The 13,328-nt window shown below is 37.1% G+C and overlaps 1 protein-coding gene across 1 annotated transcript; it reads right to left on the minus strand.

Annotated features, from left to right (window-relative positions):
- Window positions 1-1,568: 1,568 nt before the first annotated feature.
- On the minus strand, window positions 1,569-2,591 carry LOC120526530 (trace amine-associated receptor 1-like). The gene has a single exon (XM_039749695.1). The coding sequence runs from the start codon at window positions 2,589-2,591 to the stop codon at window positions 1,569-1,571; it is 1,023 nt and encodes a 340-aa protein (XP_039605629.1).
- Between the last annotated feature and the right edge of the window lie 10,737 nt (window positions 2,592-13,328).

The raw sequence follows: 13,328 nt of genomic DNA on the forward strand, positions 1-13,328 counted from the left end.
TGAATCGCCAGGCATGACAAATGGCAGCGTGTCTATGAACTTAATTTAAACTAAGTTGTCAGCACTGTGTTCTTATGGACTGATTCACTATTGGGATACGTATTTATTGGTAATATGCACTATTTAAATATTGTGCGCATTAGGGGCAGCTTAAAAGCACGGATAATTTTAATGTCCTGCCGTATCACAAGACTGCCTTGTTGACTAAACCTTATCTCTTCCTCTCCCTGCAGACCGAAAGACTGATGGCTTTACCACCCTTGACATCATTTCTGGTGTCCGCCTGCCTGGACTCGGCTTCTCCTACTCGAATTCCTTATCAGCAAAGGCTTCAACGCCTTTAATTAGTCTATTTAGAAACTCTCATCTGCAGCAGCTTTTTCTTTTTTTTTCAACACAATAATAAACCACGTTTTGTGCTCCAACACTTCACAGTTGCTTTTGTTCTTTCTTGCAATATATATATATGGAAATAGAGTACATATAAACATACATATATATATTGTAAAAGTTTGTCAGTCTGAGTATGTTTACTGCTACAAAAAAGTTATTTTGAGTACAGTGTCAGTTCAGTTGCACTCACCAAAATGTAATATGTATTGTATTATTTTAAAATCAACTAGAATAATGTACAGTCAGAAATGAGAAATTATTGTCAAACAAAGCAATAAATTCATCATATCTGAATATATGTTTTCTAATCAATAGTTGTGGTTAACAATCCTGGTGGCATTCATTATATGAAAGAAACCAGCTCTGGGTAGGACATGTGTCCATTACAATGTGTATTCATGTCACATGATCATACGGGATAAATTTGTGTTTTTATTCATATAAATCGACATTCTATGGAGGATGGAAGGAAACCAAATTACATTAAATTAAACAAAGTCAAAAATTAAACCAGGTTTCAGGTGCTGAGAGACAGAGCAAACCATGCTGTAAACAACTTAAAGTAATAACTATGAAAGTATTGTTTGATATATGTTAAATGTGTCAATACAATACACCCTAAATCTAAGGAAATGTACACTTGCACTGGTAGGACATGTATAACCAGAAAAAGCTTCGCAAATAAGCGAAAAACTTTCAAAAATAGAAAACATGCACAAATGCTTACTAATAGAAAAAATGGTTTTATTGAAATATTTAATACATATGTCCACAAAGTCTGAGTGGTAAAGCACAAGTAAAATTATTTGCACTTTTATTAAATTAAACTGTATCATTAATTATTATCAAATATTATATAATGTGGTAACATTAATATGAAAAATTACTGGTAACACTCAAGCATGCTACATTATATAGATTGTTTTAAACATTAATATTTTATATATACTAAAAGGTTTTAAAACAGCATTATTCGCACATTACAACTTTTTTGCTTTCAGGGTAAGCCCTTAGAGAAAGTACAATTCACAGATAGTAGAATAGCTCATAAACAGATACTAAAGTACATTCTGCTTTGTCAAGCTTATGAATGACTTTTCTTTAATAACAAGTGACATTAAAGGTTCCTAAAATATCTAACATGATAAAATTGAAAGCAACTTTACCGTATTCATTTACTCTGTATAAAGCTTTGTTAATGATGAGTTGCTTTTAAAAAGTTCCCCGAGTATAATAACTCTGACAGCTTTTCGGAACCACGTGTAAAAGAATGCATAAATTAGTGGATTGAAAGTTGAATTTAAATAAGCAAACCATATTAGAATTTCTGCTACTAAAGCCGGAGTCGAGTAATTCATATATAAGTCAATACTGCTGCTTAGGAAAAATGGCAACCAGCATGTGAGAAATACACCAACTACTATTGACAAGGTTTTTGCAGCTTTTGTTTCTCTTTTCCTTACTGCAGTTTTTTTCCTGTCTTCAGCAACTTTTTTCAAAGATCTCACCTGTCTCTTTGCAACAATGAAAATCTTAAGATAGATAACTACCATAATAAAACCAGGGATATAAAATGATAATAAGGTGGCAACCAGTCCTGACACCTGATTTTGTATAAATGTACAGCTCCCAATGCAAAAAATGGCCTGTTCATAAAAATTTTCTATACCTTTAATGTTAGTTCTTAAAAACAAAATACTAAATCCAAACATGAATGATAGAAACCAGCTGATAAAAATAATTTTGCTAATTAATGCTAGAGTGATTCTACTGTTGTATCTCAGTGGACAACACACAGCATAATAGCGGTCAACTGAAATGAAAAACAAGTGCAAAATGGCGTTTGAGCAGAGCATGATGTCTGTACTGGTGTGAAACTTGCAGAAGAAGTCCCCAAAATACCAACAGGATTCAACAGTTCGGATCATGCTGGGTGGCATTATAAGGACTCCAAGCAGAAAGTCGACTGCTGCCAAAGACAGGGTGAGAAAGTTTGTTGGAGTATGAAGCTGCTTGAAATGAGAAATACAGATGATTACCAACAGGTTTCCACATAGAGTGACTGTAGTTATTGTCCATAGAGTCATATACATGAGAACATGAGCTGTGATTGAATGCTCTTGTTTAGGACATGAATTTTCCACTGATGTGTAGCAAAACTGAGTGGCTTTTAAGATCCCACTTTGGTTGTCGTTCATTATTAGAAACCTTTTTTTTTTTTTTTTTGCCTAAGGAGAAAAATAATCTGTTATATTTCAGTAATTTAAATGAGTGACAGCAATAATATCTAATGAGAACTTAGCCAACTTAAGAAATTAAAATTTAAAATAAGGATAAGGAAGGAAAAGCACACATATTAAGATAAACACAAAAATAAAACCAGGTGTAATTTATTTATACAATTAATTCAGTGTGTGAATACATTAGAGAAAACAAATAAGAGCACTGAAACTTTCAAGTGATTGCAGATAAACTACTCTTTACATTTCCAAATTTCCATACTATTTACATACAGAATTTACTACTGTGATTCCAACTTAACGTTATATTATTCTTTGGTGAGATAACATAAGGAATTATTTACAGTTGGATCTTCAGTGTATGAGTGGCACTACTGTTTCATAGATCCAAAGGACTGTGTTCAAATCTAACACCTGCTCATATCTTTTCTTACTCTTCCCGTCTCTGTGGGTGTTTACCTGTTTATCACCGGGTACTCTTGTCTTCTTTACACATTTGCAAAGATGTGCAAGTTAGGTGAATTGCTAGTTTCAAGTTGTTGTTATTGGTACATGTATGAGTGAGACCTGTGATGGAATGGTGTCCCCTTCAGGGCTGGTTCTTTTCTTGTGCCCATAACTGCTGGGATGGGCTCTGCAACCCTGCATTTTATTAAGCAAGTTTAAGAATGTTATGTTATCTTATATTCTCAGGTATTGCCCAGGGAAGAAAGTCACCTTGAATGATCTCTATGATCTATTGGCATTTTGATAAACAGATACATCAACACTGACCTTATCACAAACTCTCAATTACATTTGTAGTTAAATATAAATTTACTGTTCTTTGTTATAATGTTGTGCTATTTAGTTTCATGTGTTATACATTGTAACATTGTTTTTATAACTTCTTGTACTTTATTATATCATATTGTTTATTCTTGTTCATCTTTTTACTTTTTATCATTTGTGCACATAACATTTGCTACACATTTTTCTGTATTTTGTCTTTTATCAGACATTTTTATTTCATATTTCTTTTGCAACTTGTTATTCAAGTCAAGTCAAGTTGGGGAGCATGCACTGGTACTGTGCGTTGCACTCCACTACACAATGAAACAACTCAGGATCCCATTTGGCAACCTCCCAGGCAGACACGCTGTCCATTCCCTCTGGAAATGACCCTCTATCTGTCGCAGCCAGGTGTTACATTGGCAACCCGCTGGCCTGGTCCAGCTACTCAGGTCCCCAACAATGAGGATCTTATGAGCTTGATCACCCTCGGGGAAACACGCCCTCATGGCCATAGTGCCCTAACTGATGCTCCCTCACAAAGCAGGATAATGTGCCTCATTCGAGACTCCATGAAAAACCGCTCATTCGACACAAAGTCAAACCAACGGTACCCAAGGATTTTCCGGAGAGACACAGTACCAAAGGAGTCCAGTCTTCGTCTCAGGTCACTGGATAGCGTCCATGTCTCACAACCATATAGCAAGACAGGAAGCACCAGGACTCTAAAGACTTGGACCTTCGTCTTTTACATAGATATAGGGTGCGCCACACACCCTTTCCAGTGATCTCATGACCCCTCATGCTCTCCCAATCTGTCTACTGATTTAATAGGAAGAGTCACCAGAGACATGAATGTCACTCCCAAGGTAAGTAAACCTCTCGACAAGGTCGACACTCCCTCCACAGACAGACACACTGCTGATTCTGTGCCCAAGAGGTCATTAAAGGCCTGGATCTTGGTTTTATCCAGGGCACTCGCAAGCCCAGACACTCAGACTCCTCACTCAGTCTCTCGAGAACCCCGATCAGAGCCTCCATTGAACTCCACGAAGATCACAGCATCGTCAGCTGGCTTGCAATGCCAGGAGGACAATCTTACCACTAGCCTGGAGAAGTTCAACCCGGATACAACTTGTTATTGTAAATACTTTATTACAGTTTCTTTTGTACTTTGTCAATGTACATTTTTCAAAATGACTTTATGTGATTATTATATAATTTTTGTTTTTTATATATTTTTGTCTGATACACTGTGCTTATTATCACCAAAAATGAATATATATTAAAAATAAGTATTTTTTGCTTTTCTGAATGTATTCATTGCTTCCATCTGCTTACCCCTTGTTTTCCTTTTGATTCACTACTGAACTAAAAATAATCAAAAGTTACATTAGGCATATCTTACTTCATTGCTTAAATGTTGAATTTATTATCTGGCATAACACATTGAAATTTTACTTTGTATTTATAAAACATTAAAATAATTGAATTTTTATAATTTTTGGATAAAAAATTATATTCCTGAATGAGCCTGGTTAGGTTAGTATCCATAGATATCCCAAAACCTCAAATATCTTATAATATTGCACTAGGAAATTTACATGAAAAACATGTAACATAAGATACCTGAATATCATGTGATAAAGTGGCCTTGTGTGGAACACTATAGTCCAAAATGAAAGGTTAAATGCTACTCACCTGCAGACATACAGTACATTATTAAGCCTAAAATACCTACCAGATTTTGGTCGACCTTCATGAACTTATTGACACGGTGAAAAATAGAAGTAAATTCTGGAGACTGAAGTATTCATCCAGTAGACAAAAAAAAAGCTCAGAGTAAGTCTGCAACAAGTAAGGGTCAATACTTGTAAAAGCAGAATTTTCTTCATTAGAACAAAAGCAAACCATAATCAAACCACTTGCAATGTGGCTATAAATCAAACAGAGGTTATCCAGTGATGACAACAGAGAGAATTATGGGTTATGTATGTCCAATTTAACACCAGTAGTTTACAGTCTTTTTTTTTCTGCTGAAAAAGGCAACAATCACACATTAATATTAAAATAGAAATACAGTCTTGCTAGAACAGTCCTGGATAGAATGTTACATATACAGTATTGTATTTAATGTATATTTTTAAAAAATGTTTGCATACTGGGAAAATTCCTGAAGACTGAAACTAACAAATACTATCACATTGTACAAAAAGTGTGATTGGCCTAAACCAGGTATTTATAGCCCAGTAACCATAGCATTATTAAAGAGAAAATTAAACAGTATATGTCAAAAACACATGTCTTAGCAAACAGTAAGCATGGGGTTCAGACAGGGGAGGTAATATTTTACTAATATGCCAGAAGTGTATGAGGAAGCAACAAAAAGCATATGATAAGAGAGGTGCATATAATATTATTTGTCTTGATTTTTGAAGGCTTCAAGCACATCCTTGGCACTTCCGTTACTGTTGGGAAGTTTGACACCTTTATGATTTTTATACTTATTATTACAAAATACTATATCTATATATGCTTCCCATCTCTTTTGGTGGTTTAAAATTCTTTTCATCCAATTGAAGCAAATGTGTGTTCATATTCTTTGCCACATAAATATCAACCCTCTATTTGTTCACATTGCCTGTCTTTCCCAAAATGTGTAAGTGTGTAGTACATATGCTCATGAAAATTATGCTTTTTGTATTTAACTAAAACATATTCTTTGTATGTTGTTATTCTGTTATTTATTTTAATATAGAATTGAAGATGAGAGTCTGAATCAGGCAACACCCAAGAAAAGGATGTCCTATAAGAAAAACACTCTGCTTTCTAGATACTATGCACCAATACTGCAATTATCTTTAACTCTTATTAAAATTAAAGTCAGTTTCCCATCTTAAAATAATATTGCTATATATTCAGCGCTGAATTCCTTGCTGAAGGATAGATCTGATCTTACTAAAAGACAAGTTAGTAATAGTTTTGCAAATCTTGCAATAGCTTCTAGTTTTTTTGCCTTTGCAGTGCAACCAATTATAAACTTATAATTACAAAAAACCCACCTCACACTTAATCAAAAATTTCTATGCAACACACTGATCTTGCATGTAACATGTCACTATTAAATGTGATTATCCCATCAAAGTGGTGTTCTATGTGTCTTACTGTTTTAGACATGTACATTTTAAGTGGTTAAATATGCAAACCTACACTGGTATACTGCTTTGGGTTTTTGAGAATACAATTATTATTAAATTAAAAGAGACTTCATTGCATAAAATCATTTGAACCAGTTACACTGTTCTATGTCCCAGACTGGAGACCATGCTGTATATTAATAAAAGCAGTTCTTTTCAAGATATTGCAAAGTTAGTTGTATGTTAATATGTCTTCAATACAATTTTAGATACCATTGTTAATTTGGCTTGACATGTTAGTGATTATATTGAAAATGTTATCTCCATTTTAATGCAACAACAATCTAGTATACAAAAAGCCTACAAATCCAACTCCATCTTTGGCAAACTGTACACGCCAGAAAAAATAAATTAACCTACCAGTGCCACTTTTTATTTAAACAAATAATCACTTGTATATGCTAGCTTCAGTTTTAATGTTTCAATTAGATGATATTGAATATCAAATGAATACTCTTTGGTATTGTGCCGAAGTCATTTGAATATTTGTGTTTATTCTTTTCTTAAAATGATTCAAAGTTTAATAGTTTTGCTGTAACTTATGAGCAGTATAACAATGCAGTGACATAACTGCTTCTGATCTAAACAATATACATTTAATTCACTTAAATAAAATAGTTCTAAAATCAATAGCATATGCCATTTTATGAATAGCCGTTATTAGGCAAAATATCTTGTGTAAATGATAAGTTTTTGTGAAGAAGTAGATAATAAATTAGAAACAATATTGTTTTTACACTTACCAGTGACACTTCTTCAACAGTGTTAAACAAATCTTCATGTAATAATGCTTTGCTTTTATAACATTTGAATAAGGATCAAAAACTCCCTAATTGAAGTTGTTCTCAATGGAGAGTTAGTACTATTCTCGGTTCATTAGAAACAAAAGCATAATTAGGCCCCAGTGTAATAACTACATCAACCAGTATATTCTTTTCAGATGCTAAAGATTTTGTCTGTACAATTAAAAAGCTGCTATATAATTTGCACTATACTTCAGTGCCTGCATTAGTATTTTCCATTTACTTGTTGTGGTAGGTAGCCTGGACACAGACAGGCAGACATCGAAGGTTTCAAACTACACAGGTTTATTGTACATAATTCCTATTTACAAGTGCACACAACCCAGTGTCCCTGCACCAATCACCCTTAGTCTAGGCCTCTCACAAATGCCTTTTCCTCTGACTGCCTCCACTCCTCTCCTCCAGGCTTCGTCCTCTTCCAACCAACTCCAGCTAATGATTGGAGGAGGCGCCCCTTTATCTTCACCCGGCCGTGCTCTAGGTGCCTCTTGATGAGCTTCCGGTGGCACTTCCTGGTGTGTAGGAAGTGCTGCACAAGCACCTTGCAGCACTCTGGTTGTCCCTGGTTTTCCTTCCCCCAGCACCTCCGGGTGTGGCGGAAGTGCTGATGTACTGGGCTCTTCGGGCATCCAGGAACCCCCACAGGCCCCTATAGGGTTGAGTTTCCATGCTCTGTTTCCATGCTCTGTTCCCATGGTCCCCATACCAACCAGGGCGGCTGCCCCCTCGTAATCCGGAGAAGGCGTAATCCCTCTTCCGGTCCTTCCAGGTGTCCCGGATGGGTACTGCCCCCAGCTCTTGCCACATTGTAAAAGTATAAATAAGTTTAACTACTAAGAACAAATTTTAATCTGAAATAGTAAGAATACGAGCAGCTCACGTTTTAAAACGGATCGAACCTGTGAAGATTTGATTACCAGTCAAAAGTTGATACTGTTGCACCACCAAAGCAGTCATAGCAAATTTGTGTCAATGTCGCACTAACGTGGGTTCTTTCTCTGCAGTTATATTTTTGAATAAAAGCGCATTTGTTCTGTTATATTTGTACCTTTTATGAAAGTGTTTCTTTGATTTTGGAATGCAGGCTTCACACATTATACACTTCATGTCTACATTTTGTCAATTATGTCAGTTATTATTATTAACGATGTTTACATAGATCGTTATAGACACGGAACACACATGAAATGCAAGTGTTTCAAATAGCAATATAGTATTTATAAAAGGTGTCATTTTGCTTGACATTTCACTCTATACAACTCTAAGCAACTCACATGCAGGTAAACAGACTTGAGCTGAGAAAACTGTGTGGTGGTGGGGGAATGTGATAGCAGGCTGCCTGCTGTTTGCTGCTTATCTACACATTTACAGACCAAAAGACGCTGATGGAGAAGCGCAACGCGATTTAAGGTGGGATGGATCTACAGGTTTTTTCGTAGGCTCTGGTAATTCTAGTGTTAAAAAGAAAGGGAAACCACACAGAGACAATAGCACAATCAAGCAGAAAAGTGCATACACATAGTCTGAAACTGCAGTAAAAATGTGTGCGGCTTTATGCAAAGTTTATTTTCTTATACATCTCAAAGTGTGTGCGTACACACCATGTATACATGACACCCCTGCCCACCATGTGACTATCACAAGGGTTACCTCCATAAGACAGAGTGGTGGTTCTAAGACTAAGGATCTATGTTGGTATCTGGAAGGTAACCGGTTCAAGTCCTGCCATTGCCAGAAAGGATCCTACTCTGTTGGGCCCTTGAGTAAGGCCCTTAACCTGAAACATTCTCCAGGTGTGCTGTATAATGGCTAACCCTGCACCGTAACCCCCAAAGGTCATGTGAAAAGACAATTTCCCCTCTATGATTAATATACATTATTATATCCACAGGACACACCTTAACAATAAAAAAGTCAGTCAAGACACAATGTTTTATTTGAGTGATGGGGCAGCATGGTGGCGCAGTGGTAGCGCTGCTGCCTTGCATTTAGGAGACCTGGGTTCGCTTCCCGGGTCCTCCTGCGTGGAGTTTGCATGTTCTCCCGTGTCTGCGTGGGTTTCCTCCCACATTGGCAATTCTAAATTGGCCCTAGTCTGTGCTTGGTGTTTGTGTGTGTCCTGCGGTGGGTTGGCACCCTGCCCAGGATTGGTTCCTGTGTTGGCTGGGATTGGCTCCAGCAGACCCCCGTGACCAAGTGTTCGGATTCAGTGGGTTGGAAAATGGATGGATAGTATTTCTCATAAGAGATGAGGTTAAATATTACTTGAACACCCTTTGCACATATACAGTACATATTCTTAATCCTATTTATTGTCATGGTTTAGACCAGAAAATATCCCAGCATCACTTAGTGAAAGTTCGAAAACAATTCTGGACACATCTCTATTTTGCAATACACGCACATTTGCTTGTTAGTTTAATTGGTGACTCTAAATTGACATGTCATGAGTTATTCTATAAGTTTGCATAAGGATTGTTGTGATATAGACTGGATTAGTCTAGGCTATCATACTATATACAACTAGTCTCTGTGTCTGCTTCAACTACCCACAGCATAATGTTTTGGGATAAAAAATCAAGTGAATAACAGTGATATCAGAAATGAAATCAAAATACAGAATTAGTCAAACCCAAACCTAAACAAAACAAAACATTTTCCACTTTGTAAACTACTTATAGCCACACATTTTTCAGATAAACAAAGAGGGGAGAACATGACAACTGTAGAGGACAAATACAATACCATATAACTAATTTCAGAACTTGTCTCAAATTGGCCAGTTAGAACAGAGTTTTCATTGAAAAAAAACAACATGAAGGTTATAACTGACACCAACCCACCCAGTTTTCACAAATACATGGATACAGTGCTGCGAGGAACAGAAACCTATGCCAGAGCTTATACAGTGATCCTCGCTATATCGTGCTTCGACTTTCGCAGCTTCACTCCATTGCGGATTTTAAATGTAAGCATATCTAAATATATATCACGGATTTTTCGCTGGTTCATGGATTTCGCGGACAATGGGTCTTTTAATTTATGGTACATGCTTCCTCAGTTTGTTTGCCCAGTTGATTTCATACAAGGGACGCTATTGGCGGATGGCTTAGAAGCTACCCAATCAGAGCATGTATTATGTATTAACTAAAACTCCTCAATGATATACGATATGCTTCCTCATGTGCTTGATTGTTTGCTTTTCTCTGTCTTTCTCAATCTCTCTGACATTCTCTGCACCTGACGGAGGGGTGTGAGCAGAGGGGCTGTTTGCACAGACTGTTTGCCTAGAAGATACGGACGCTCCTCTAAAATGCTGCTTTATCGCGGTGCTTCGGCATACTTAAAAGCCCAAAAGCACGTATTGATTTTTTGATTGTTTGCTTTTCTCTCGCGCTCTCTCTCTCTCTGACATTCTCTGCTCCTGACACGCATTCCTTTGAAGAGAAGATATATTTGCATTCTTTTAATTGTGAGAAAGAACTGTCATCTCTGTCTTGTCATGGAGCGATCGAGGAGGGATTACTGTATAGACAATTTGGTTGCATACAGCAAGACATGTAAGGAACATTTGAAGCACTTATCCAACATGTTTGATCACTTAAAATCAGTTGGTTTGGTAATAAACCCAGAAAAAACAGTGATTTCTAAGGACGAACTTCAATGCCATGGTTACAACATAGGGGGTGGTCTCATACAACAAAATGCCCACAATCAAGGATCATCCACATCCCGACACAATGAAACAGATCTTGTCATTCCTTGGTTTAGTTGGGTAGTAGCGTAGGTTCATCCCCATTTTTCAAGTATAGCAGCATGCTTCACTGACCTGCCTAGAGGAACAGCACCCAGAAATATCAAATGGGCAGAATACTGTGAAAAAGTTTTAATGCATTGAATGAAATATTCCGTAATAATGTGTAGTCCTGATTTTACCAAACCTTTTTCCTTACAGGTTGACACCTCAGGGGAAGGCTTAGGAGTGGTTTTTATGCAGGGGGAAGGTGAAGAGAAGAGGCACATTTTGTTTAAAAGAAGAATGGTACTCAGCAGAGAAAAAAAATATGCTGCATTAGAGGGTGCTCAATTAAAGCAATTAATTGAGGAAATTGATAAGATACCATTTGTCAAATGAATTTGTAGTAGAGAGTGAGCACAGGGCATTGCAGTAGATACAAAGAATGAAGCACTCTAATGCTTTTGTGGCATGCTTGTAGTCTGAACTCCAGCTTTACCAGTTTCAGGTATGCTACATATCGGAGAAAAAGAAACCTTGGAGCAGATTATTTGTCCCGGCCTAGCAGCCAAAAATCTTAAGGGAGAGGATGTGTGATAATTCACCTGCCAGGCATTGCTAGTTTTATGAAATACAATTCTATGACTAGTGTATAATAACTTATACTCAGAACAGTAAAAGGCACTTATCTTTTTAAACAGTTGCGCTTCTGCAAATATTTTAATTTTGTTCTAGCAAGGCCACACTTTCAGATGCCAATGCCAGGGCATACGTGGGCTCAGGAAAGGCCTACTGGACTTCAAACATGTCTTTGATATTGTGTAGTGTTAGTTTAATGCAGGCATTATTTCAGAGAAGGGGATCCCAGGTTAAAATTCCAAAAGAGCAACTTGGTCAGCTTGGCCAGTTAAAGTACATCAAGTACATCGTGTAATTTAGTACAGGCATTGCAGGGTGGTTTGTATTGTGTAATTGGAGTGTGCCTGTATCAGCAACAGTTGGAGGAAGGGAATAGCATGACGCAGGACTGGTGGTTGGCAGTAACACGCCTCAGTGTAAAAGGCACTTCCTGCCTGTAGGGGTCATCTTTTTTTTGTTTGGCACTGCCTTATAGACTTACTAGAGAGAGTGAAGCGGCAACATTGCAGAGCATTTCAATGTGCAATATTTGTTGACAGCTTGTGCCTAGTTTTGTATATACAGTCGACTCCACTTAAGTGCACATTGGTTAAGCGCACTATCCACTTAGCTGCATGTGACTTGCACAGTTCCTATTTATATAAAGTCAAGTAAATGGTCAATGACTTCTGATAAGCATCCTAGCGATAAGCGCATGTACATTATTGATCCCATTGCTGCAATGCTATTCTCTCTAGCCAAATTCACTCTGGTTAACTGCACAGTCTCTTCACATCCATTAGTCAAACAACAATATTGACTGACATGCTCAAATGACGTAATCAGCGCGTGATAATGCAAGTAGCCCAGCTCTTGCCCACATTAGCTGACAGCACTGTCAGCTGTACAGTCATTAAGGACACTGCCGACAACCAAGACTCCAACAGAGACAAGGATACTGCTGCTGGCAGCGTGATTAATGAGTGACCTGCAGAGACTGTTTCCTTCACGGACACGCTGAAGTCCCTACATACAGTGCATTGTTATCTGGAGATAAACGATTGTCTGGACTATGGACAGTTTTACATCCTTAGTAATCAGATGCACAGCCTGAATCATGCAAACAACATGCAGAAAACAATGACTGATTATGTTCATAAAATACAGGGCGGATTGATTGACACTTGGACATGTGCAACAACATGTATGAATTTACAGTACAGTACAGGTACATGTATATCTGAACAGTTAATGTGTATGTATGTATTATACACATATCCACTATATTCTTCACGGTAGTCTATTTTAATGAATATTTTATTGCTGTTGACTAGGCTAGTAGATGATGTAACTAAATGGTCAACTTTCAGGACTGACATGTTGCACTCCTATTAAGTGCACACTCCGCTTAAGTGCATGTGGCGATTTTGTCCAGAGGCCATACACTTAAACATAGTCGGCTATATTTTTCTTTTGCTTATTACAGATATCTGCTAGTCATAGAGAAGGTTTGGTGGCGGTATTTATATTTATTTGTGTTTGGTGCACTTTTTGTATACAGTACACCCCC

The sequence above is a fragment of the Polypterus senegalus genome, chromosome 3 (assembly GCF_016835505.1).
Source record: "Polypterus senegalus isolate Bchr_013 chromosome 3, ASM1683550v1, whole genome shotgun sequence".
NCBI lineage: Eukaryota > Metazoa > Chordata > Cladistia > Polypteriformes > Polypteridae > Polypterus > Polypterus senegalus.